The sequence below is a fragment of the Anastrepha ludens genome, chromosome 6, assembly GCF_028408465.1.
Source record: "Anastrepha ludens isolate Willacy chromosome 6, idAnaLude1.1, whole genome shotgun sequence".
NCBI lineage: Eukaryota > Metazoa > Arthropoda > Insecta > Diptera > Tephritidae > Anastrepha > Anastrepha ludens.
In genome coordinates, this window is record NC_071502.1 from 101856221 (window position 1) to 101882968 (window position 26748).

A 26748-nucleotide genomic window follows, 5' to 3' on the forward strand; every position below is an offset into this window, starting at 1 on the left:
ATTTAGTGGGCATCGTTAAGTAGAAGTATGATTAAAAAAAATGCCTTCACAAAGTAGAGGCGCAATGAAAGTAAGGAAAACTTCACTATTCGTGATAGGGCAGACCAGATTAGGTTTGGTTAGGTTAGGTTACGATGGTTGCCACACTCCATTAGAATGCAGAGGCGCGCACTTACGCCTGGAGGAAATTCTAATACCACTTGTTTGGGCCCAACTCTCCATTTCTATGAGTAGTAATTCATGATAACTGACGACTGCATGTGTGGAAAGACCTTAGGAGATCTCCTCTATGCCTGGCTAGACTTCTGGATATTCACACCACTCACTCTACATTAGTCTCATTATTCGGCTTTTTTCCTGAGACAAAAACTCATATGTTGTTGGCAGAGGATCGGCGTTAGTTTGTTGTCTGTCGAATGCTTCAAAATGATGAAGATCGAATTTTATTAAACAGCCGTGAGAAAGGAAACGAAACCAGCCTGCTTATTGCGTGACATCCACAATATTAGTGCCGGGGCTAAAACCTACAAGACCTGGTATTTTTGCGAATGGAGCAGGGGCAGATCATAAGCTGGTGTAGGGGAATAATTGGAGGTAAATATTAGAGTAGGCGCCCTATCAAGTGCACCTTGTTCTGCAAAGACTGAAGCAGATACCGATAGCTTGTTTTCGCTGCATTTGATACAGATCCCTATTTTTTGGGTAATGATGAGGTTGTGGTATTAAGTGACTTCTTCAGCGTTAGGCTCACGCCTCCCTCGAAAGTTTGGTATGTAAATTGTGAAACTTAGAAAATGCTTTTTAATTTGCACATATATTTTAGAAATTAATATTTTTTATCATAAGTATACTTTTAGGCGCACTCTTCTATCTATTTCGTTATTTATATATTTTTGGCTACATACGAACAAGTCTCAGCAACAAACGATATTATTGATATTAAATTTGAACACAACCAAAACTCAAACGCAAGTTCAGTTGAATTTCTATGCTTGAAACTATTAAAAATGCTGTACAAATTATACTGGTAAAGATTAACAATTTTAAATGCAAATGAAAATGAAGCTTTTTAAATGGATCTGTTGCCGCTTAATTAAAGCAAATATAAAACTGATTTGGGCATGTGACTTAAAAAATTAAAAGAATTAATTTCGGTACAGTGATGTAAAAAGCTGCTTTCTGGTTATAAAAAAGCATTCTGAATTTTCAAAGGGTAGTTTAGTTTGATATGTTTTCAATTCTTTAAATTTAAATTAGTTTTTAATGTATGCTTTTTTTTGGTTATGTTAATGCGTTCAATATGTAATGCCTATGCCGGTGAGTAGCCTCATCTGATGCATGACCGGTCTCATATTGTGCATGCATATGAAATTTGCGCGTGGCGATACGAAATCTTAAATCGATTCGATTTTCATTACTTAGCAATAAGTTGTCATCGTTTCTAACGATGGACAATTTTTTTGTTTACATTATTTTGTGGTTTAGTAGATTATTTACCTTTCACAGTTAGAGAATCGTGCGAGCCTCTATAAAAATCTCGTCTCAGGGTGTTGGAATTGCTCAACGTACCATAGGCTACAGAGTTTGCAGCGAACAATAGAAGCCAATGAGCATTATTAATACACAACGAAAAAAAATAAATAAACATTTAATAAACAAATAAGGAAAAAACGACACGTTTTTTTGTTTTTAGCGAAACAAATTAAAGCAATGATTAACGGTATTTGCTTGCATGCCTCGCATTCTGCTAATGGTTTTCAAAAGTAGGAAATCAAAAAAATACAATGAGAACACAACACAAAAATGTTTTGAGGGCAAAACGCACAAGTAATTGGAATAGCTATAAAAATTATAAAAAAGAATTTACAAAAAGTACTAACAAAACACGCTTTAATTGAAATAAAGTCGATTGATAAAAATATTGGTGTGGAAAACATCACAGTTGCTAAATATTTACAACTTCTCCAAATTTCAAAATAACTTTAGTGCAATTTATATTTTTTGATATTATAAAATATTTTTAAAGTATTTAAGAAAAATAATTTTTAAGTGCATTTTTGCAAGTTAAAAGTTTTTGAAGTACTTCCCCAAAGAAAAAAATCGATTTTAAATATTCAAAAATTTCAATTTCAAAATTTTTGCTAATCCGGTGGTATTTTTAAAGTTGACTTAATTCTTTCAGCATTCAAAAAAAATTAAAAATTCGTTTTCAATCAAGGCGCAAGGCACGAGGTAGTATCAGTGGAGCAGCTGATTTCATTTTTTTTCTATTTATTTGGACTCTATTTTTTCTGGTTCTATTGTTAAATTTTGTTTAATTGTTCTAAACTGTGTATTTTTGTTCAAAGATTTTGAAATTTTAGGGGCTTAAAGCAAAAACAAAATATACTACTCATGTTGGTTTCGCTCTACCTGGTAAATTTGCCTCGATTTTCAACTCAACGTTCATTCTAAGGCGCCTTCATTAAAAGTGGTGGCACTAGACTAACAACAATGTTTTGTCGTTTGATTGTCACGCCGAAGTATTGGCAAAGTAGAAAACAAAGAATGAATTCGCCTCGTTTTATTCTGTGCTGACAGGGACATGGACACAGCGAAAGAAAAAAAGCAGCTGACCTACTGCTATCTTTAATAGATTCGACTTAGAATGCACCACTAATAGAACTACTTTTAATAGATTCGATAGATAATCTAAGCAGTAGGTCAGCTAATTTGTGTTTTTTTTTCCTTTCGCCGTATAATTCGGATATCAGGAAAAAATTGAGTTACAAAACGTATTACTCACATTCGAATTTGTAATTTACAAATTTAAATTTTGTATGGACTTTAAATTCAAAATGTTGTTATGAACATTTTAAAATAATTTCAGCACAACAAAAAAAATTTTTTTTTTGTTTTGAATGTTTTCTCAAATTAGTAATTTCTTTTTCCATGTCACATTTTTTACTTTGACGTGACATTCTAAGGTACAAAATGTTGTTGTTGGCCTAGTGCCACCACTTTTAATTAATTCGCCCTGGGTCACTCGAACTATTTGTGAACATCATTCGATTTCGATACAACGCTCATTCCAAGGCGGACTTATTACAGGTGGTGGCATCCACCGAGCTGACTTTTTCGCGTGTATATGAATACGTCAAAATGATTTGTTTTGTTTACATCTGTGTATTTACTTTGCCATTTGTGTACATTGGTAATTTAAAGTTGGTGTAAAGTGAAATATTGCAAAAAAAGAGACTTGAAAAGTGTGTATTTGACTTGAAAAAAGCTAAGCGGGATAAAAAACCCATTTTGGCGTTCCTGGTGGGGAACCGCAACGTCAAGTGTGGACAAGAGTGTGATGGAATTAAAAAAGCAAAAACAAAATGCACGTGAGTTTTTATTATATGCGGATGCCATCACCCGTAATAAATATATTTTTTCAATTTTACAAAATTCAAAAATTTTATTTTAACTGGCAAAAGTTTTTGTTCAATGAAAGTCGGTTCTGCCACTTTAGCAGCAGCCCCATAAATTGATAGGGAATATTTTACGGTTTTACAACAACAACGTTATTTTTTTAATTACTTTTATAAATATATGTATATGTATATATATTTTTCAGAGTTAAAAAAATTAAAAATTCAATTTCAATGTTTTCTTCTACAGCGTTGCTTTTACTATTTCCAAAGTTAGTTTTATTTTTTGGAGGTTAAACAATTAAAAAAAAATATATTTTCTATCAATTGCTCATACCAAGGCGCATTGCGCCTTGCTCCGTATAGTACTCGCTCGCGTATATTTTTTTTAACTCAACTAAATTTTTCACCAGTTCAAAAAATTCAAAAATCCAATATCGATTTTTTTCTCAATACATCTGTCGCATATATCGCACCATTTCAAAAGCCATTCTTTTTTCCTCTGCGCTATTATGCAATGCATTTCAAATTGTGCGAAAAAAATAAATGCTTGTGTGACTTGTGTATGTGTTTGTGTGCATGTTTGAACCACAACTGTAAAGCAGCTTTTGTGCACAGTTTAAAGTAAAAAAAGTACAACATTCAAAAGTAGATCGAACAGCAAGAAGAATGTAAGGCATGTCAGAAAGTTTTGAAATTGTATCGAGCAATACAAATACATTTACAAAACGTAACAAGCAAACTTTACAAGAGAATAATAACAACAATGTAATTAGCTAACAAGCACAATATGCACTTGTATCTCCATCGCTTAAGTTTCCATTGCCTCACCTGTTAGATTGGTACTAGAACCTTTTTTACTACGACTAGAAATACTCGATGCCTCACTCAAGTCCACTGAACCATCATCGACGTGTATGGTCTTGGGACGTGGTCGGGTAATGCGTGTCTGTCGGAGACGCGGCGTAGGTGTATTTTGTGTTGTTTGTTTCATCGTTAGCTCAGAACGATCGAGCGTTTTACCCTAATGCAATACAAGTCAATATTTATTAATAAAAACAAACACATGAATAGAATATTTTAAGATGCATATACCTCTCGCTCGGCTTCCTCGATGGCCTTTTTTAGGCGATGTTGCTCTAAAATAGCCGCCCTTCGCGCCATTTGCTCTTCCTTTTTGCGCGCTTTCTCCTCCTCCTTTTCGCGCTCCAGTTCACGTTTGCGTGCTGACTCGATTTCTTTGCGCGCCTTCGCTTCTTCTTGCTGTTGACGACGTTGCAACGATTGCAACATAATTTTCTCTTTGCGTCGCTCCATTTCATCAATGGATTCCTAGCGGAAGCAAAATGCATTTTTGAATCAATAAAGAAAAAAACAAACAGACAGCAATTAAGATAGAAGTGAAAGTTAGATATAAAACTAGAGGAAGAAACAGTTGAGCACTTCCTTTGCAATTGCCCAGCCTTAGCTGAAATCAGAGTTTTCTAGGTAAACATTTTTTCAATTCTCTTACGGAACTGACTGGCGTGGGGATGGGACCAATCCTGCGCTTCATAAGAACCACAAAATGGTGCCATGAAGAAAAATAAATGAGTTCTCGTGTCGCACAATGGTATTACAACGGACCTGTAAGGTCTAAGTGAGTTGGTCGACCGATTGCCGCCTTAAGGGGGGAGCTTGGTTTATGAGGTCTAAAAATTGCATCTCTTTGCGATTTTTTTTTTTAAGGAAAAATATAATTTAGCACTGCAAAGTTTTTTCTATTTTTTAATGAACATTTAAAAAGTATAAAAAAATTTTGTACTGGTTAAAATAAGTTGAAAAAAATGTTTAACATAGAAATTAGTAGAGCGCTGCAACGCTGGAGTTTCCAACTGGCGTACAAGATACAGCTCGTAATTATTATCTAAAGCAAAAAGTTCAAATAGATTTCTAATTATCATGATTTTTTTTTCTAGATGAACTAAGAAAACTGAGAGAAATTCCAAAATTTCAACTTTTTGGAGGTTTAAAAGAAATTCAAATTTTTTTTATCTATTTTGTTAGTTCAAATAGAAGAGAATTTAATACTGAAGGGAACAAGCTATGATTCATTTCAAAAGGTTCACTAGTTTTTTTTTCATTCATGTACGCCAATTCTAAAGAAATCATAAAAATGAAAAGTCGAGAAAAGAAGATAAAGTTTGTACTATAGCTGTCCAGTCACAGCGTAACTACCTAACGCTCACCTACCTTAGGCTTTGTATCTACGGAAATATTGAGGTTTAGGCTCTGTAACTTTGTGTGAATATTCTGAAATATATTAGGAATCGCTTAAAACGAAAAAAAAAAAATGATTTTTTTGACCTTATAAACCATGCTCCCCCTTTAACCTAATCTAACCTAGATATAAAATTTCCTCAAAACGTTTCCAAATAAATGGGTTTAAATATTTCTTCAAGCTAAGATAACGATTTCATCCGCATGCTTCTAGCTGACTAAAATCTGAGCTATGGCTTTTTTAAGTCTTTAGCTAAATAATACTATTTCTCACTTTAGACTTAGAAAGGCTCAATTCACCTAGCATTTGACATGGCTCTTTAAGCGAAGCTTTTGCGAAATCTTCACCATGTAAGGAAAGGCAGCGGGGCTTCTCCACAGTAGAAAGTGGTTTAAACATTAGTAGTCAGCTGCTACATACATATGCAGTTCCTTTCCCTACCCTTTTGCGATTGTCATTCCCACGCATCACTTATAAATCTTTGTGTATTATACTAGTAGTTTAACATTAATAATCATTACATTTTTTCCTAAACCAACTTTCAACGACACTTACGCGATCCAAGCTGCTCACATCGGTACCAATCACCAACGCCTTCGCCTGGCTGCTACTGCTGCTGCCGATAACACCAGCGGCATTCGTATTCAGTTGACTACGTGTAGGTGAGGACGACAGTGCCGCCGCCGCCGCAGACGTATTGAATTGGTGCACCGGTGAGCGTGGGTGCGCAGGCGCTTTTTGGCTATTGAGGTCATCATGGCGTATCTGTATTGGTGCATCTGTGTATTTGTTATATGTAGCCGTATTAATCTCACTCATTTTGTTGCCATTCTTAATCACATCCAAGTTGTTGCCACCAAACTGCCGTGTGCCGCTATGCATTGTACCACCGTTATAGGTCGGGTTGTTGTCTTCGCTAATGCTATGCGACCGATGGAGTGGCTCCATTTTGGTGACCTGATGGTCAGTGCTATCCATGCTTTTCTCTTTCTTCGGCGAACGTTTCACGCGCAAGGGCGGCTTAGGGCGCTTGGGCTGGTTGTCATCGAAGGATATGTAAAAGCCTTTTTCGGTTTTCGCATCACGCGGATCCTAGTGGGCGCATAGAGAGAAATAAAGTTAATAATACTCACATAGCGCGTACACACACACATATATACATAGTTGGCATTGTAGCTACCTGAAAACTATGGGCATTCACAGCGGGTCTGGACGGTGAGGGTATGCGGTATGTCAGATTACCACTGGTTATGTGCAGCTTTTGTGGCAGCACCTCGTTGCCACCGTCGTAGCTGCCATCACTACCATGTTGATGGTAATGCTGTTGCTGTTGTTGTTGCATTTGAAGCTGCTGCTGCTGGTGTGCATAGTCAGCTATGCGCGTATTCTGCATAGATTCGATAATATTACGTTCCAGCTCCTCAACATCATCCTCATCGCCAATAAAGCAGATACTCTGAGGCGCCATCATATCATCGGACAACTGTTGACCGCCTGAAGAGTTGGAGGAAGACGCCGTTGTCGTGACCGCCTGTTTCGTTGACATTGGCATATTGGTTACAGAATGCTGGCGCTGTAAAACGCCACCACCACCGCCACCATCGTTGTTGTGTTGCATATGCTGCGGTGAGGAGCGGAAGAGATGTTGAAATTCACCGCCACCATCATTTTGATGCAACACAAATCCCTCGCGTCCACTATTATTCTGCATTTGATTCGATTTTTTCCAAGTGTAGTTGCCATCCATGGGCAAACAAGAACGTTGCTTCTGTTGCTGCCAAGCATTCACATCCACCAAAGGTGCTTGCGGTTGCTGGTACTGCTGCTGCTGTTGTTGCTGTTGCTCGTATACTGATTGGTTCCAAGTGCGTCGATGCGGTTGCGCTGGTTGTGGTGACATTTCATGTGGATACATCGGATTCGGTTGTGGTGAACTTGGATCACGCCCATAGTCATCGTACATACTGGCGCGATTCATATATTGTGGAGGTGTTTGATTGTGATGTGGCGCATATTGAGGCGGGCCTGGCGGACCACCGTAGACGTGGTTGTTGTAAGGAACCATATTATCACCATACACTTTTTGGGACTGCATGTAATGTTGTTGCTGCTGCTGCATCATTGGCGGCATCTGTTGTTGCTGCTGAGGCACATATTGGCCATGTTCGTTGATGTATTGCATTGGCATCGATGGCATCTGTTGTTGGTAGGGATCACGACTGGGCGGACGCGAATTGTAGAGATTGGCATGCGGATTGAATGAGGAATGTGCTAGATGTGGTGTTGAACCGAAATTGTGCTGCTGCATTGGCATTTGATTAAAATTCTCGCTGAGATGTTGTTGTGACCCATAAGGTGGCTAGGGAGGTGGAAGAGTGTGAAATTATATTAATAATTAAGATTAGAAGTGACTTTAGAATACATTCAATTAAATTTGCAACGCTGCACATTGAAGTTTGAAGCGATTAGGAAATTTTGCTATTTACACATAAACTTGTGCGACTTGGGAAGGACTATTTAAAGACCTACAAAATTTTTATTAAGGGGCATTATTAATTAAGTATTATTTTATGTTTTTTATTAAAAGCGTTAAAATCACATTTTTGTCGAAAATTTTTTCATGCATTTTCAATTTTTTTTGTGAGTTAGAATTGAACTCATACACCTCTGTTCAAAATAATAGGACCTCAACGAATAAGCTACTTTCAACAATTTTTTATATTTAATTTTTGCTTTTGTGTGTTTTTATCAAAGTTTAGTGCATTGTACAACAAAAACTATTAGGTTCTTCGGAAAGTAATTTCGTTTTTTCCCGACAGAGGATTTAATTGTATATTTTCACATTATATGTTTTGACAGCTGATATAGCAAGGCTTATGTGTGTGTGTCAATCGATTTTACGCAGTAGTTTTTGGTCGGTGCCCTTTTAAATATGGAGAGCAATAAGCAGCATTTTCGTCATATTTTACTTTTTTACTATAGAAAAGATAAGATGCTGTTCAAGCCAGAAAGAAATTAACCGATGTGTATGGAGAAGATGTGTTGACAATACGCCAGTGCCAGAACTGGTTTGCAAAATTCAGATCCGGCAATTTTGATATCGAAGATGCACCACGTTCTGGAAGGCCGGTTGAAGCTGATAAAAACGCGATAAAGGTATTGGTTGATGCAAACCGGCGCATAACAACACGTGAGATCGGTGAGAGGTTAAATTTATCGAATTCAACTGTTTATGACCACCTGAAAGGCCTGGCTTTAACCTCGGAGCTCGATATATCCACAAAAAAACGAAATTATTTTCCGAACAACCCAATATTTAACTCGAATCTCCAAATTTTGTAAAAGATTTACCAACATTTAACAAATTTGAAAAATATACATACAAATGTCCAACTTTTTATTGAGAATTTTTAGTAAAAATCAAGGTATGCAGTTTTATAGTCCATTCAATATTAGTATGTCAAAGTGCAAGTTTCAAGTGGCTCACAAGTTTTGCTGCCTTGTGACACTTTTTTTTCGCTGAGATGTTGAGCGTTTTTTTCCATATAAAAGACTTCCGAACATGTGGTTTATATGGAAGAAATTTCTCAACATTAATGCGATTTTTGAGAGACTTTACACTTACACTTTATTATAATAAAATTTTATTGGTTATAAAAATGCATTTATTGGCTATAAAACTTTTATAAAGATTTCGATTAAAAAGTTGAAAATTATGAAGACCATTTTTTTAAGGGGTAGTCAAAATATTTAAAAAATTGAATTTTTGTTTTTTGCATTTTCTTAAAGTTTAATATCTTAAAAATTATGTGTGGAAATGTGAAGTGAATTCGACAAATACTTTTCGAGTTATTCAACAATTAAGAGCGCTCGGGCATAAACAAACAAAAACAAAAACTTTAAATGCGTTTTTCTCAAAATTATATTTTTTGAATTGGTGATAAAATTCACACTGTTTTTGAAAGTCATAAAAAACTCGTGCTATTGAATGATTGTTTTTTTTAAATTTCGATTTTTTTTTTAAACAATTGTCGGTTTTTTTCTCGAAAATTTGAAAAATATTTCGTGAGGCCGCCATATTGTTAATTTTGAAAAATAAAAAAAGCCTCGATCAGACACAAGATTATCTATTGATAAAACTAATTTCTCTTGTCCGATTGTTTTTGATGAATCTCCAAGGACTTGTGATGATCACCGCAAGGGACTTCTGGAGAAACGGGCTCTCCACAAACAGCGATAACTTTTACAATTATTATTTTTTTTGAAATTTTGCTGAAGTCAAGTCGAAACATAATATATCAATGCTATGTTTTTATTTTTGTAAAATAAAGCAATTGAAAATCATCATTTTTTCAGGCCTTTGACTACCCCTAACCCCTTAAATTTATTAAATATTTGTGCAATTATTTATGCAAAGTTTAGAGCTTTTAGTTGTAAAGTATATTTATAAAAATATAAAAAAAAATGATATACAAAAAAAAAATGTTAAAACTTGGTAATTCGTCGCGCTCTTATTTTTTTGAACGCATGAGCATTCGAACAATTCTTCAATTGGAACAACTCTTTATTATGCCAAAATGTGGCAAGCTTCAAAAATTCAATTTAAAAACATTATTTAGCATTGTTACAAGTGGGACTGTGCGACTATTGATTACTCAAAACTTATTTAATCGTGCTTCCAATTACTCCATTACTCTCCTCGTCAATTAATTTTCATTTTTGATTAATAGAGAAGTAAATTTACATACGAGAAAAAATGACACTTTGTTGAATTCGGCCAAAATCGCGTAAGCGTTTATCACGCCAATCGAGAAGAAGAATTTACAGGAGTCATTGGAATATAAATTACTCAAAAATCAATTTATTAGATTAATAGAATTTTTGACTAATCGCATTTTTGCATAGAACGATTAATCACAAAATTTACATGTAACAAAAATTCCCTATATATTTTATATTATTCAAATATATTTTAGCCATTTGCTGCGCCCTAGTCTTCGTTGATTATGAAAAAGTTTTTGATCGACTCAAACACGAATACATACGGTGTTCCTTACAACGAAAAGGGGTTCCTGACAATATTGTCGCCTTCGAATGCGAAACTTTTATAAAAGAATCTTTTCGGATGCCATCCAAACCGACGCTGGTGTAAGACAGGGCTGCATTCTCTCGCCGCTTCTTTTTCTTGTTGTCATCGATGAGATACTAACTCCATCAATCGACAATGCAGGAAAAAGAGGAAGGCTATGGCAACCGATTTCAATGGAACATCTCGAAGACCTAGATTTTCCTGATGACATCGTTCTATTTTCTCAAAGCAAGTTGAATGATATCGTAAAACACTCTAGTGCCGCTGGACTTAAAATCAATGCAAAGAAAACCAAACATTTGGCAGTACACACGAACGATACCGGAGGGGAAAATATTGATAATGTAAACGCTTTTCAATACCATGGAAGCCAATTCACTGCGGAAAGCGGATGCAAAAAGGATGTATCTACAAGACTGCAAAAAGCAAAAGGTGCATTTGCAAATCTTCGTCCGGTGTAGCAGTCCAAGCAAATGCATATTACTACAAAAATACGGAATTTCAACTCCAATGTTAAATCAGTTCTGCTCTACGCCTGTGAAACATGGTGTCTGTCTAAGGAAATTGTACAGAAGCTTCAAGTGTTCGTGAACCGCTGCTTGAGACGCATTCTACATATCTGGTGGCCAGACAACTGTATATTTAACACCGAATTGCATCGACGATGCCATAAAAAACCAATAGCAACTGATATACGACAACATAAATGGGGATGGCTTGGTCACACCCTACGAAAAGGTGACATTGAAATCAGCAGATAAGCGCTGGATTGAAACCTCCAAGGACAGCGCAGAAGAGGCAGTCCTAGGGGCTCTTGGCGACGCTGCATCGAATACAAAGCCGTGGACAAAACAATCACCTGGCAGCAAGTGAAAAATATATCCGGGAATCGCACCGGGAAAAGGGGAAACATTTTACTTTGGCCCTATGCTATGCAACGGAGACGAAGAAATCATGATGGTAATGATGATTTGCTGCACCGTCGACACTTTCCGCCCATTCCCGCTCCGCTATCTAATCAAAATTGTATTTTACTTTATAATAATTTTTTTATGCTTGTTTTTTACATGCTTCAATCTTTTATTTTTTTCTTTTCATTTCATTTTCTTTTTTAATTTATTAAAGCGGTGCAGTGTTTTGAATAGTCACTTTTCAAATTATTCAAGTAAAAATATAAACCGAACCAAATCGCGGTGGGCGAATTTCGAATTGGCGTTGGCTGATATTCGCCGCAACGATCTGCCCATTAAAATTCTGTTTTGTTGTTTAGAACATGACAGCATTGAAGATGAAGCGCATTTAGAGAAGATGCAGAATCTACAAATAATAAACATTTTCAAAAGAACGATATTCCAACTGAAAGTCTTTTTTAAGGGGTTACATATGTCCAGAATTTTGAAAAAATCGTTTTTTCCGATATTTCGAAAGTATAGTATCTTAAAAATATACTGTGAATTTTTCATGCGGAAATTCCCAATATTATAGCTTCTACAGCCCATTAACTGGGTAGAGAGCGATCCGCGCGCTCCTGTGCCTCAAGCATTAAACTCGTTTTTCTCGAAACTACTTTTTCCGGCACGGTCTGCTTGATCACTCATACAACTTTTGATATTTTTTGAGCCGGTTTTTGTTTTAATATTCGAAAGTGTTTCTTCTATAGTCTGTCGGGCCGGATTTTTGATATTTTTATTGAATAAATCTTATAAACATAATTAAAGTGTGACATTTATGACGTAAAACGCATAATTTTTTGTAAAAAACCGTAAATTGCAAAGTTTTTCGAAATTCAAAAATTCGGCTCTACAGAGGCTCTACTTTTTACAGATCCAACAACATTTCAAGGAGAAATGATGCAGACCGTGAAGCAGCTTTTTTCCATTGTACTTTGGGTCAGGTGATTTTTTATACACTAATTTTTGTAAAGAAAAATTAAAATAAATTTTTGTATAAAGTTTAAGTACTAATAAACAATGTATACATTTTTTTACATTTATTTCTATTGTTATCCCTTCTAAAAACAGTTTTTCTTTTAGCGCATTTTTGGCGCTGCTGGACGTATGTAACCCCTTAAGAACTAAGCAATTCAAATGCTTTCAATTTGGTGCTGTTGCTACTGTAGCAACATAAATATTCCCGGTAAATGTTTGGGGAATGCTGCTGGAGTGGCAGGCGGATAAAAATCCGAACCCGAACCGACAGCATCAACAATTTTCTTCAAAACAAAAAAAGCATTTTGGACACCTGAGAACGAAACAGCTGCAATATACAAACAGACAAGCAATGGAGCGCGTAAAATTCACGATAAGGATTTCCATCAAAATAATTTTTTTTAGTTATTCAAAAACATTTTATATAATTTTTCTTTCATAGCCCAGCATTCACTAAATATTTCTGGAGAATTGTTAAGCCTACGATTTATATCCGAGGCAGGCTAGATTGAAATGGTTGCACAGGGAGAGAGAGAGAGCACACTTGGGCGCAAATCAAATTCGTTCTAGGTGATACCATTGCAAAGGAAATAAGAAGGAAAGGAATCTAATAGGAAGGAAGGAAGGAAGGAGGAGGATTCTGACGCAGAACTATTACTACAAAAGCATTTCTTAATAGTTTATAAGCACCATTACTCTATGCTATCACAATAATTCATTGAAATTTTCCCACACTTCCTGCACACTTTCCAAATTTGCAATCATTCACTCTGATTTTTTTGTTCTTGTTTGTTTGTTTGCTACCTGATTCAACATGTTGGCCATATGCTGTGCGTGCATCAATTGTTGCGCTTGCAATTGTTGTGCTTGTATTTGGTTTTGTTGGACTGTTAGCTTTTGAATATCCTGTTGTATATCCTGCAAATTCATATTCATAATAGCCAGACTTTGCTGCATTAGAAAGTACAACAACGAAACACAAGTGTTAATACATTTAAGTGTTAGTTAGCATTTAGCATTAGGTTATTATTGGCACCAAATTAAACTTAAGCGCTACCTGATACTTATCCAAGTCGAGCGGATCTAGATCTGGTGTACGATTTGAATCGTTACTTAACGTTTCCCACTTCAGCACATCCGACGAGGCATCCATATCCTCGCGTGCGAGCTTCAAAATTTGTATTGTAAGTACGAGTTATGTATGTGAGTGTGATATTAGTAAATTAGAAACATTAATTGCGGTCATTACCTTTTCCTGATGACGCAGTAGCGCCATTTCTACACGTCGCTTATCCTGTTCGATGCGCAAACGTTTCTCTTCGAGTTTCATGCGAATATTGGACAACTTGGAGGCATTCTCAAGCGTGCGCAGATCGTCATCATAAGGATCTTAAGAAAGGAGTAAAGAGATTGCATAAAATAACTTTTGAATGATGGAAAATTCTTTAAGAAATTTCACACCTATTTTACTATTATTCCAAGCCTCCACTTTGCTCGAACCAGAACTTTGCGTTGAACGCCTAGTCAGCGTGTGCTCATAATCATTCGTGCTGCTATCCTTTTGATCGGCATATTGTTGCTGTTCTTCCAGGTTGTCTTTTTCAATTGGATGTTGTCTACGGGTCGAAGGCATTGGACTGCTCACCGTGCTAACAATGCTATTGAGTTGAGTATTGGAGGCATTCATGTTAACATTGTCGGTACTAAGGGGTATTAATTAAGGGGAATTAAAAATTGTAATTAAGTGATTTTTTGTGGCGAAGTTGCTTTGTGTTACCTTGCATGCCGTTTCATTAAATATTTCTCGGTTTCACGATCCTGCTTTTCCGAACCAGAGTCGGTATCGTAGCCCAGCTGCAGCGTGCCGCGTGCATCAGCAATGGAGGAGCGTACAGCCACAGCGGGTTCTGCGAGGATACAGATTTTTTTTTGTAATTTTTATTACAGATTTTTTTTTTTATAATTTTTATTCTTAATCTTCTAACAGGAGGCGCAAAATTAATCAATTATGGAAAGATTTATAATATTTGCAAATATCGTCCTACGGCAATCATATTTGACACTTGTGAGCTAGACAGCTGCAGCATACAAACAGACAAGCAATGGAGCACGTAAGGGTCAAAATAAAGATTTCCGTCATTCAAAATAATTTTTTTTTTTTTTTTAGTAAAAAGTTGAATGGTTAATTTTGCGCCACCCTTTATATAATTTTTTTATTATTATTATTAAAATTAATTTTTATACGCCACTTACCCACACTAACATTTGACAGCTTTCGTTCTCTATCGCGCTCACGCTCTCGCTCAAAACGTCCCACAGCATTCAACTGATCTTGAGAGCCACCAAAATTCTCAATTGTCAATTGAGAGTCTTCGCTGGATGAGTTCCTGCGTGAGCGCCGGCCTAAAATGCGTAGAAAAGAAGAAGAAATGTGGGAGTGAAAATGTTTTGTATTTGCTTAACACTTTTGGGCGTATTCACAGACATGAGTTATTATGATTACAAAAACAAAACAAAAACAAAAACAACAAAACTAAATATTAGTGTGCGACTACAAAATGTGAAAGCCATGCAATTCAAAATACAAAATTAGCGAGCACTAACGTTGCGTTCGGCAGTAAAGAAATAGTTTATAAAAAGCATGCAGTAGATATTAGAAAAAGTGCAAGTAACGGTAAATATGGAAAGTGTAGTGGAAAAATGTTGATCTTACGAAAGTAGCTGATTTAAAAGTACACATACATACACAACACTAGAAAGCGACAAACTGAGAAATTTACGAGTTTTAAAATTCTAAATTGTGAATTAATTTTTTTTTTTCATTTTTTTAGTAACTCAATTACAAATTTATTTACTTTTCTGCCACTTTCTTGGTGTGTAATATGACAAATATATATATATACAAATACGTATATTTCTATTTGTACTTCTTGTGCGAATTACCTGCATAGCTAGGACGCCGATTTTGCTCCCAATTGCTGGGTCTGCCTGCTGGTACGTAATCACCTAATTTATTGGGATGAGTTTACTTTTAATAGAGTACGTAAATGTACATATGGGTAGTGTGTTTGTATTGTACGAGTAGCCTAATGACATATATATGTATATGTAGTTAAAATCTATTTCATTGATTGTAAGAAGCGTTTCAAGACTAAAAGTTAAACCTCAGTGAGTTACAGTAACATACATATTTTTAATTAAAAAAAAGCGAAAAACGTTTACAAAATTTTATGTGAGTTAAAAAAGTATTAAAAAGTGTCAATTACTAAAAAATTGTAAGTAAGCGAAAACAATCTCATCTAATTTGCTCAAGTAAAAAGCAGCAAAATCTAAGTTCAGATTAAAAGATTTTAAATATTAACTTGCATACACAGACATATAAAGAAATTGTGTTTCAAATTTACAGAAATACTTAAGCTAGACTTTCACTATGCATTTTAAAGAGCATACGGAGCGATCAAAAAAATTTACTTTATTAAATTAAATTTACTATACAAATTTATTCGATACAAATTTAAACGACTTCGTGGTGGAAACAGGACAATGTGGGTGTATTTATCTGTTTTAATTAGCCTCCGTAATTTTATTTCAATTATTAATTTTAGTATGCAAAAAAACTTATTCTAGCTTCTTGACACGGCATAAGTAATATGAGTAAAATTTATGAAACATATTTATTGAGGTTATGAGATTTAGTGAGTTTATAGATCGCATTGGCCATAATTAGAATTCACTACATACTAGAAACAAATTTTAGAAACTAAGTGAAGTTAAAATTGGGAATTGTAAAACAACTTACAAAATGAAAATACATTCTGTCAAAAAAATATTGGGAATTGTTCATTTAAAAAGCGCGCGTTACACATTTGTCCAAATTTGGTTTGCTGGAATGTTAGCACAACTGTCCACTATAGTGTCGCAGAGTTTGAGCGCGATCCGTCAATTAGCTTGTGTTTGGCATTTAATTACAAGTAACTATATCCCTCAACCGCAAGTGTGCTCTGCGATTTCCACTATGGATAAAAATATCGAACAAAGAATTTGTCTTAAATTTTGTGTGTTTAAACGGGATTTCGTGTGCCGAATCGTTGAAAATGTTGCAGAAAGCCTATGGCGAGTGTGCTTTATCAAAAACACGGGACTACGAGTGGTATAAGGCTTTTGCAGGGGACCGAGAAGTCGTAGAAGATTTGCCCCGATCCGGTCGCACATCAGAGTCTTCAACGGATAAAAATGTCGATAAAGTCAAGGAAATGGTGCTGGAAAACCATCATTTAAGTTTGAGGGAGGTAGTTCGATACCTTCAATTCGCAACATTTACACCATCAATTGGGCATGAGACGCGTGGCTGCTCGCTCGACTCGTTCCAAGAGAGTTGAATTTCTTTCAAAAAAATCATCGAAGGTCGCTGAAGACATGCTTGAGCAAGTGAATTCGGGCCCAACGTTTATCCAGCACATCATAACAGGTGATGAGACGTGGGTATATGAGTTTGACATGCAAACCAGTCAACACGCGGCTGAATGGCGCTATCTACATGAGCCGAAACCCCAAAAAACCACGTCAAAGTCGGTCAAAAGTGAAAGTCATGCTACTCGTTTTCTTTGATTATAAATAAAGAATATTATTTGGACGTTATGCGATGTTTGAGGGAGAATGTGCGTAGGAAATGGCTCAATTTGTGGAAAGAAAACTCGTGGATCTTGCACCATGATAACGCACCGTCTGATAAAGCTCATATTGTGAAAACTTTTTTGACCAAAAACTCGACAAATATCATTGAACAACCACCGGATTCACCGGATTTAGCCCCCTGTGACTCTTTTCCTTTTCCCAAAACTTAAATTGCCAATCCGCGGACGCCGCTTTAAATCGATAGAGGCAGAGCTCATTAAGGAGAATTCACATCACGCGTTTAAAAGGTGCTTTGATGACTGGACTAATCGTTGGCACATGTGTATTGCTTCGAATGGAGCCTATTTTGAAGACGACAAAATACATTTTGATGATTAAACAATTAGTTTGCGTTTTATTGAACAATTCCCCGTACTTTTTTCACAGAATGTACAAAAAATTGAAGAAATGTTTCGAAAAAAATTGAGTAGACAAGTTTGGAAAAAATATGACTGGCTGTAATTAGAATTCACTACATACTAAAATATTTATTTTTAGTTTTTTTTTAACAAAATAAAGTTCAGTTTGGAAATTAAAAAGAAAATTACGACGAAAAAGCTTTGGTTATGTTTTTACAAACTTTTGTTCGAAATTGTGTTTTTGAAAACTATTTTCCAACAAAGCATTTTGAAAAAGGAATTTACGATATTTTTAGTATCATAAAACCAGTTTTGAAAGGATTCCAATAAATTCTTTTCAAAGAATTTTTGCAAAGAGTTTTTGAAAAAAGTATAGGGCGTATTTTAAAAAAGCAATTTCGAAAATTCACTACATACTAGAATATTTATTTTTAGTTTTTTACACAAAATGAAACTATGAAAAAGTAATTTGCTGTATTTTTAGTAAAACCAGTTTTGAAAGGCTTCAATAAATTCTTTTCAAAGATTTTTTGCTTCTACTTCTATAAAGTATTCAAAAAACAAAGCGTTTCGGAAAAGGAATTTACGGTATTTAAGGTAAAAACGATTTATTAATTTAAATTTTTAATGAAAATTTTTTCGAAAACTATTTTTTGAACAAAAACGCATTTCAAAATACTGTGTGTGTCACATACTTCAAAAACACATGTTCGCAAACATTTTTTTTTGTAATATTTCTGAAAATGTATTTTGGTAAAATCATTATCGTAAAGTTATTTTGTATAGTACTCAGATACTTAGATAGGACTTAATGTTAACATTTCAAAGGGGATTTGAAAAACTATTTTTTAGAAATCATTCAAGAAAGTTAATCAAATTAAAGTACTTAAGAAAAAGCATTTGTAGAAAGCCTAGCTTAAAAAGCAATACAACATTTCAAAATCATCTAAAATTAACTCTCAACTTCACACATGCATACATCGTGACCATTCGTGCATGTATGCCGTCCGTCCAGCATTTCTTTGTAGCAAATATTTACAAACCTCTTTCATCAGCCTTTGTCTCGATATTTGACTTTTCTTTCGATTGACGTAAACGTGCGGGAACCAATGGCTCCTGTTGCTGGTGTTGTTGTTGTTGTGAGTGCAACGATGATAGGGTTGTGACGCCACGTGACTTATGAACAACAAAAGCTACGCAATGCAATTGAAAAAAGTGAAAAAGGAAAAAATGAAAGGAAAAATAAAATTTAAAAACTCGTTTGGTTAACATAAAAATGCAATAATGACAAAATATTTGCAGGTGATTAGAGCTGCATTTGCCGGTGAAAATTAAATTAACATATATAAATGATTCTAAAAATTTAAAATATATATAAACATTTAATTAAGGCGTTCCACACTTTAAACAATTATAATACACAAAAAAAGAAAAATAATAAATAAATCTTAGCGAGTTGAAAAGCTTTATTTTTTAGGCTTTTTTATTTCAAATCTCCCGAAATTATTTAAAACATTCACTTAAACAAAAATTTTACCTTCGTTCTCCGAATTTCTCACCCCCGCATTTTGCATTAATTCACTTCTGGCCGAAGAATCTGCCGGGGCCGAAAAAGAAACTAAAAAATAAAAGGAAAAAAAAGTAACAAAAAAGTTGTAATTTTCACGAAATATTAACCACTTAAGCCACCTTTGCAGAGACTTGCATTTATGAAGGCATGGCTTTTTTTTAATGGTTAAAAGTTCTTATTTTTGTCATAGAAGCAAAGGTCAACTTGAGTGCTTGGTCATTGTGTGTGCAGGCAAAAATTGTTAGAGTAGATTTAGTTTGAAATTTGGTAACGTTTCGAGCAGATGGGGTTTGTTGAGGCTGGAGCAGAATTGCCAACAAGATTTATCGACTAGAAATATTAATTATTTGAGTGTTTAGGGTGTAAATTATTACCTGTCTGGGTTTAAAGAACAAACGGGTTGTAAAAAGTAACGGCAAAAGTCGCTAAATGAAACGTGAAATTAGCAATAATTTGTAGGGCAATGAAAATTCGCAGCTTGCTGCAAATGTTGCATACATTTAGGCATGCTTTGTAGCGATATTTGAATGAAATTGCAAAAGCTGAACATTTCTCTCAAATAAATTAGTTCAAAAAATTGGTAATTCAGATATTTTCATGAATTTGGTTCATTCTTTTGATTTCATAGGAAGTTTTTAAAAATGTAGAATTTGAGAATTTCCGAGAAACATTCATGGAAATTTGTAAAACTTATTTGAGGATTTGTTAGAAGAGAGTATTTTAAGAAAAATGGCGCACGCAAAAAAGTGTTGGTTTTCAAAAAAAAAAAAAAACAATAAAAGAAAAATCACAACACAAAAAATGTATAACCACAAAAACAAAAAATATAAAACAAAAAAAATATAAAGCACAAAATAAAGAAATAAATAAAAATAAGATGAAAAAAATATTAAAAAAAAATATTAAAAACATTAAAACCAAATATAAATCAGAAAAATGTTTATTTCTCAAAATAAAATAAAATATAAAAAAGTAAAACAATATTAAGCAATTGAAAAATATTAATATTAAAATATAAAAGAAATAAATGTAAAAATAAGAATTAAAAAAAAATATTAAATGCGGTCAAGAAAAAAAAAGTAAAAAATAAATTTTAATTTGTGTAAAGTATATAAATAAGACGACAACCCTATTAAAAATAATCGTTTTTAATGATTGGTCCACCATTCAGGATTCAACTGGACCTCGAGCTTTACTAATAAAATTTTGAATGCCGTAGCATTTACTAAAATAGAACAGTAGGTTCGAAAGATTTCAACCGCGCTCGTTCTAAACTTTGCCTCACTGTGTTGAGTGGCTAGCGAGTTTACTGGGTATGAACCTACTGTTCGATAGACTAAAAATGGCATAAGACCCCAGCGGTATATAGTAGCTATATATAATACCTTCTCTAAGGGCTTAAAACTTTTCTTTGATTTTTGCAGGTGGTGATCTAAAATAGGTATTGTGAGAAAACCGAGTAAGTAAACTGAAGGCAGAGTAAGTGCATAGGCGGTGTTTGGGGCCTAGAAGGCGGTAGCAGCGAAATTGTTTCGTTTACCTTTTGTTGGCTATTCGCTAGCTATATGAGCGGTCACATTTTGTATGCCCTTAATCAGACAAAGATTGAAACACATTTCGGTTATCAACGCCGGCCGGTTCTCTGCCCTTCAAATAACTCATCAGCTGGTCGACAGTACTGAGGTGCCGGTAATATGAGAACTTTTCTAGTACAAGGGCGGTTTCTTACTCAAATCAATCATATCGCACCCTAAATACAAAAGGGTCACAACTCAAAATTTTCCACACTCGAGCTTGACTTGTTTACAGTAGCACAGAAAACAAACTATGTGACATATCACGCTGAAATTTGCCATGTAAGCTTATAACAGTCTTACCAAAAAACAAAAAATTTATTTTTGCCATATGTCATCCGCGGACCGTTTTATTGATAACGTCTCGTTCATATTTGAGAAGAAGGTACATTTTGAGTTGTGACCCTTTTGTATTTAGGGTGCGATATGTTAATATTGATCACCACTGATCAGAGGGATATTTTTACAGGTATTTTTATATGGATTGGTTTTTACTGCCAGTCGGACGAAGTTATTTTCTTATGATGGTATTTTGATATTCTGGGCTATAAGCACATTAATGGGATAAATAAGTGGTAAAAAGAAATTTTCCGTGGTAGTATGATGTACACAATTTTTATTTATCTTGCCTAGCCTATTTTTAAATTTAAGCTCCAAAAGGATTTACCAATGCTTTGAAATTAAAAGAGCTGGAATTATACTTAAATTTTTTTGTTTTTGTCATGGACATTCGTTTTAGGTGACAGACATACTTTGGAAATACAAATTTAAAAAAAAAATTAAGTCATTAAAAAAATTTATATCTTTTAAATAATAAATTAAAAGTTTAAGGGAAATGGACTACTTGCAGTGGAAGCTAGCACTTAAATACTTTAAAACAAAAATTAAAAAGAAAAAAAAACTATTTTTTATAAATAATAAAAATATTTTTTATAAATAAAAAAAATGTTTTTTATAAATAATAAAAATATTTTTTTTTTATAAATAATAAAAAAATTTCACTAATTTGAATAGTGATTAGTTTCAAGGAATTAATTTGATTATTTATAAAAAATTAATAATTATTTAAAAAAAAAAATATTTTTATTTATATCGCACGATCTACACAAATTTAAAAATGGAGATTAACAGCCAAATTAATTCCTTCCAACTAATCACTATTCAAAATAGTAAACTGAAAGGGGAGTTAGAAAACAATATTGATACTCAATAGGAAAAAACAATTTTTTACTGGCAAGCAACCACTATGCAAAAAGGAAACCTTTTTATGGGACACTAACTTTGATTTTTGGAAAACAAAAGTATCGGGGTTTTTTTTAGTTGCATGAGAACTATCGATATCGATAACAAATTCTGTTTAGTAAGGTTGGCAATGGCATCATGAATCGCTGAACGCCAGACTAACACTTCTGAATTGCGGAAATTTATTTTGAAAAAAAAAAAAAAAAATCTTTTCGCAAAGTTCATAGAGCACTGGCGGCATCGGCGCTTATTTCTTTCGAAATGCGGAAGGAGCTGCCGTTACAGTGAATGATGAACGCGATCGAGCCATGCTGACCGAATTTTCGTTTCCAAAACTGAATCAGCTAAACATCGGCGACATTTGATTCCAACAAAAAGGCGCAACTTGCCATATAGCACGCCCAAGAATCGATTTATTGCAATATTCAAGCAATCATTGACGCCACACAGCAAGATTTATTGGAAAACTGTGATGAACGCATGGGCCATGTAACTCGTAGCAGCGGCCGACGTATGCCGGATATTATATTAAAAAATAGATGCCATGAAATTATCTACTACATTATAAAAGTTCCAACAATATTTCTGTTTTGCATTATCATTTTAAGTTCTCAAGCTTAAAAAAAACACCCGATATATTGCTTTGAATGGTCGCTATGTTTTTGTTTTTGTTTTTGGAAACTAAATAGTGCATTTTCGAAACTTATAACTTTTGAAGGATTTAATTTTTAATTTAGATATTTTCAACAAAATCTCTAATTGAACTTTTCTAGGCAAATTCATTTTATTAGAGCAGTGAGCCATAGGAACTGGCAGCAAGTGCTCCTCTTTTCTTAATTGTAAAATAATAATTGTATTATTTTGTATTTGTGATTGTAATTTGTAATTGTATTATTATTTTGCTTTTAATAAATAAATAATTTGCAACAAAAAACAATTAAAAATTCAAAACAAACCTAGCCTCACAAATACTGTTGTTGTTGTAGCAGTATTCTGAAAATCCTGCTAAGGTCGGTGTGCAAAATGCCATGCTTTATGATGTTACAACAACAACAACAGTAATTAAAACTTAAAAAAAAATGATTTTAAACAATTTTTGTTTTTTTATTGAAATCCCAAATATTTCCCTAATTTATTTATTCTCATATTGGTTAATAGTGTGCAAATACGGCACGGCCAGTGCTGCTTAGCAAATATGTTAGATATTGAGCAAAAAAGTGCGCGGCGGCAAGGCAGTGAGGCGGCAACATTTGATGATTGCTTGGAGACGCGTGAAATAAGAAAACAACGTTGATTTTTCTTGCTGCACATCCAAAATGAAAGTGGAAATGAAAGCTCAACTATGGGGGCTAAATGATGCCCTACACATGAGACGGCTTGAAATAATGACAAAAATTATGAAACATAATTTAATGAATACAAAAAATGCGTGATGTATAAAATATGCATCGAATTTCGATAAACGCATACAGAAAAATTAGAAACGCAACTGCAAACATTAAAAAAGTGTGTGCGGAATTAAACAAAAGTAGAAAGAATGCACACAAATGAACGAAAACATGCACTAACTAAGGACTGCAACGCATTTGAAACAATTGCAACAATAATTTTAAAAATATATATATGTAGTATAGAGTATATGTAGTATGATGAAACACAGAACAATGCTAAACAAATATATTAACTGAATTTTGTTTTTGTATTTTTTGTTGGTTTTTTCTTTTTTTTGTTTGGTAAAGACCTTGAAATGGAGGTCGACTCGTTGGTGAGCCATAAATCGAGTCTGAATCGCTTCTCAGATCTGGAATTGGTATGACTGGCTGCATTGTGAGGCCCCTGCGGTGACATATTCCATGCTCATTAACGCCAAAGTTACGTTTACTGATGACCTCTACAATATTTTTTGTGGCACACAGTTTTTATACAGAGAGAGAGAGAGAAGGCATAAGTTTATGTTTCTTTATAGGATTTCGGTTTCAAGAAATTTACTAAATGCTTAGGTACATTTTAAGGTATTTAATTAATCGTATCTCTTTAGAATGTGGGCGATTTACGGCAAGTGGTATGTACGAATAACGGAAACTGTATATCTTCAATAGGGAGTAGGGGAATGTGACTGTACAAGTTGAAAGCAAAGTTATCTGATAGTCATAAATGAATAAAAAAAAAGTTTATATCGAACAAATTACTTTTTTAATTAATAAAATTCGGTAATATCTTTCGAACTGCATGTAGTTAGGTGACTTGAGGTAGAGTAAAAAATGATAAACAAAAATATAAAAATACTTGCGCATAGCAAGTGCCATTCAAAGTGAGTGTGAAGCGCAAGGAGCAAACCAGCCTTTACTACGTAGGTGTGGAAATTAACACTTTTTACTTCTTAGCATTTTTTTGTATTTTCTCCAAATTACAGTATTTACTCAACGTGTAAGGAGTACATTTAGCAAATAATAGCATTAAAAATAAACAAATACTTAAACTTTTTCACATTCGATAAAATTCACAACAGCTGTTGCTGTCAAACAAAAAAATTTGTTTCTCTTTTTTTTTTAGTGCAAATTCATTAATGTACAAATTCTCATAGGAAAAAAGAAGAAGCATAACTTCAAAAGTATTTATTTATATTACATTATTCTGGGCTGTTTGCTTTGCTTCCAACATTTGTAGACGCTCATCAGCATATGTGCAAACAAAATACGAAAGGGAATGCGCTAATTATATTGTACATGGCTATATGTAATGCTTAGCTTTATTGAACCGTTTGGCTGAGATTTCAACATACCTGGTGCATCCATGCCCGGATAGCAAACACATTTTGCTGGATGAATTTCAAATAAAAGAAATAAATCGGCCAGTAGTACCACTAAATTCAGCTTCATTGAACTGCAATGCAAATAAAACAAATTAAAATTAATGTCATATTGCACTACATTCTACACTTACTTTCGCATGTAGGTAACATCTTCAGGATTCATATGGAACACATTATATGGCAAATGTTTTTGACAAAAATTGCTGACTAAAGACACATTGTGTATAGAATCCTCAACGGCTGGCAAATAATTAATACGTACAAGCGTCCATGGTAGCGCTTTGGGGCAATAATACGATATAAATAAAGCTAAACAAACGCCATCACATAAACTTTGATAATCATGTACTGACGGAATGTTGGGCACTTGCAGGCGTACACCCTGTAAGTAGAGAAGGAAGTATACATATTTTTGGTTATTTTCTATTATTATTTGCAGTGACCTACATTTTCATCAGTTGCGCCCAATTCAACTTCTCTGGCGATACGTTTCTTCAGTGAAGTGCATGCGTGTGAGATCCACAACAGCAACAGCTGATCAAATGGTTGCTCGGGTTGTAGATTTTGGCCATTATTACCCGTAATTCTGTAAAATAATTGTTTGAAGTAATTTTAAGCAAATTAAAATGTGTAAATATTTGACAATTCACCTTGCAATGGCGCTTGCTATGCGATCGCCCGAAGTTATTTCTTTTGCATACAAAGTCATTAGTGACTGAATCACAGACATGTGGGCGTTCTAATGGATAAGTAAAAAATTATGCAAATATAATTTAAAACATATTTTTCTGTTAGCATTTTTTTAGATTTGCGTCGTACAAGGTGGCGCAAATTTAATCACACTTTCGAAAAATTTATAATTTAAAAAAAAACGTACAGGCAATCAATGGAGCGCGTAAGGGCCAAAATAAAGATTTCCCTCACTTAAAATAATTTTTTTATTAAATCGAAACAAATTATTCAAAAACGAAATTGGATGATTGATTTTGCGCTACCTTGAATTATAGCAAAATCTTCTCGGAAATACATTAAGGCCGGCGGGCCAATTAAAAGGTCAAAAAAATCGATTTTTTTTTTCCTGAAATCAATAGCTTAGATATTCAAGAACATGAGACACAAATTTTCAGAGTTAAATTTCAAGTATTTGCAGAGCTACAGAGCCGAGCGTAGTGCGGCGTCGAGCAACCGTGCGCTTATTGTTGTAGTTTGAAGCGCGTTTTCTCGCCTTTTCATTTTCACGATTTTACCTAATTTATGTACACGATTGCAAAAAAACTAAACGAGCTATCCATTTCATTCAAAATGCGTTATCTTCAGTATTGTTTTCTCTTCTAAGTGAACTAAAAAAAACATCCAAAAACTTTTTTTAAGCGACTTTTTTACCCAGTTGAAGAGTTTTTTTTTTCCTTGAAAAAACACTTTTTTTTCTACCTTCCCCAAAAATTCGAATTTTACGTGTTTCTCCCAATTTTCTTAGTTCACATCGAAGATAATTACATCAAAATTAATAATCTTTTTTTTTTTTTGTTTTCAGATGAAAATTGCAAGTTGTATCTTGTACAGAAGTTGGATACTTCAGTGGCAAGGCGCTCTGGGAATCTATTGATAACTCGGCTTACAATATATTGTTGGAGATTGTACAAATTTTTTTTTTTAATTCAAATATATATTAAACTATCCCCAAAACTTCATTTGGCTAATTGTTTTTTTTCTCATCCTACAACGCTTCGCGAATACTACTGAATTTAGGACATCTAATTGGCCCGCCGGCCTTAAGGGCTATGCATTGTTTGCCCAGGCGCGTTTTCATAGGTAAAGATAATTTCTTGGATGATACGGGCT

The 26748-nt window shown here is 34.2% G+C and overlaps 1 protein-coding gene across 19 annotated transcripts in view; it reads right to left on the reverse strand.

Annotated features, from left to right (window-relative positions):
* Positions 1-26748, reverse strand: part of LOC128868316 (patronin) — a 50544-nt gene that overhangs the window by 20393 nt on the left and 3403 nt on the right. For 10 of the 19 annotated variants that reach the window (XM_054110269.1, XM_054110273.1, XM_054110266.1 and 7 more), the window contains 19 exons: positions 25557-25645; positions 25354-25492; positions 25038-25288; positions 24877-24977; positions 23836-23985; positions 19246-19326; positions 18752-18901; positions 15619-15681; positions 14929-15078; positions 14453-14582; positions 14137-14378; positions 13925-14064; positions 13733-13843; positions 13480-13626; positions 6839-8017; positions 6214-6750; positions 4494-4730; positions 4230-4422; positions 1498-1575 (listed from right to left, as the gene is read on the reverse strand). In XM_054110269.1, the coding sequence (XP_053966244.1) occupies positions 1498-1575; positions 4230-4422; positions 4494-4730; positions 6214-6750; positions 6839-8017; positions 13480-13626; positions 13733-13843; positions 13925-14064; positions 14137-14378; positions 14453-14582; positions 14929-15078; positions 15619-15681; positions 18752-18901; positions 19246-19326; positions 23836-23985; positions 24877-24977; positions 25038-25288; positions 25354-25492; positions 25557-25645 (4168 nt within the window). The remainder of the gene's footprint in view (positions 1-1497; positions 1576-4229; positions 4423-4493; positions 4731-6213; positions 6751-6838; positions 8018-13479; positions 13627-13732; positions 13844-13924; positions 14065-14136; positions 14379-14452; positions 14583-14928; positions 15079-15618; positions 15682-18751; positions 18902-19245; positions 19327-23835; positions 23986-24876; positions 24978-25037; positions 25289-25353; positions 25493-25556; positions 25646-26748) is intronic. The other 9 variants (XM_054110274.1, XM_054110282.1, XM_054110279.1 and 6 more) reach the window with 6 other exon arrangements.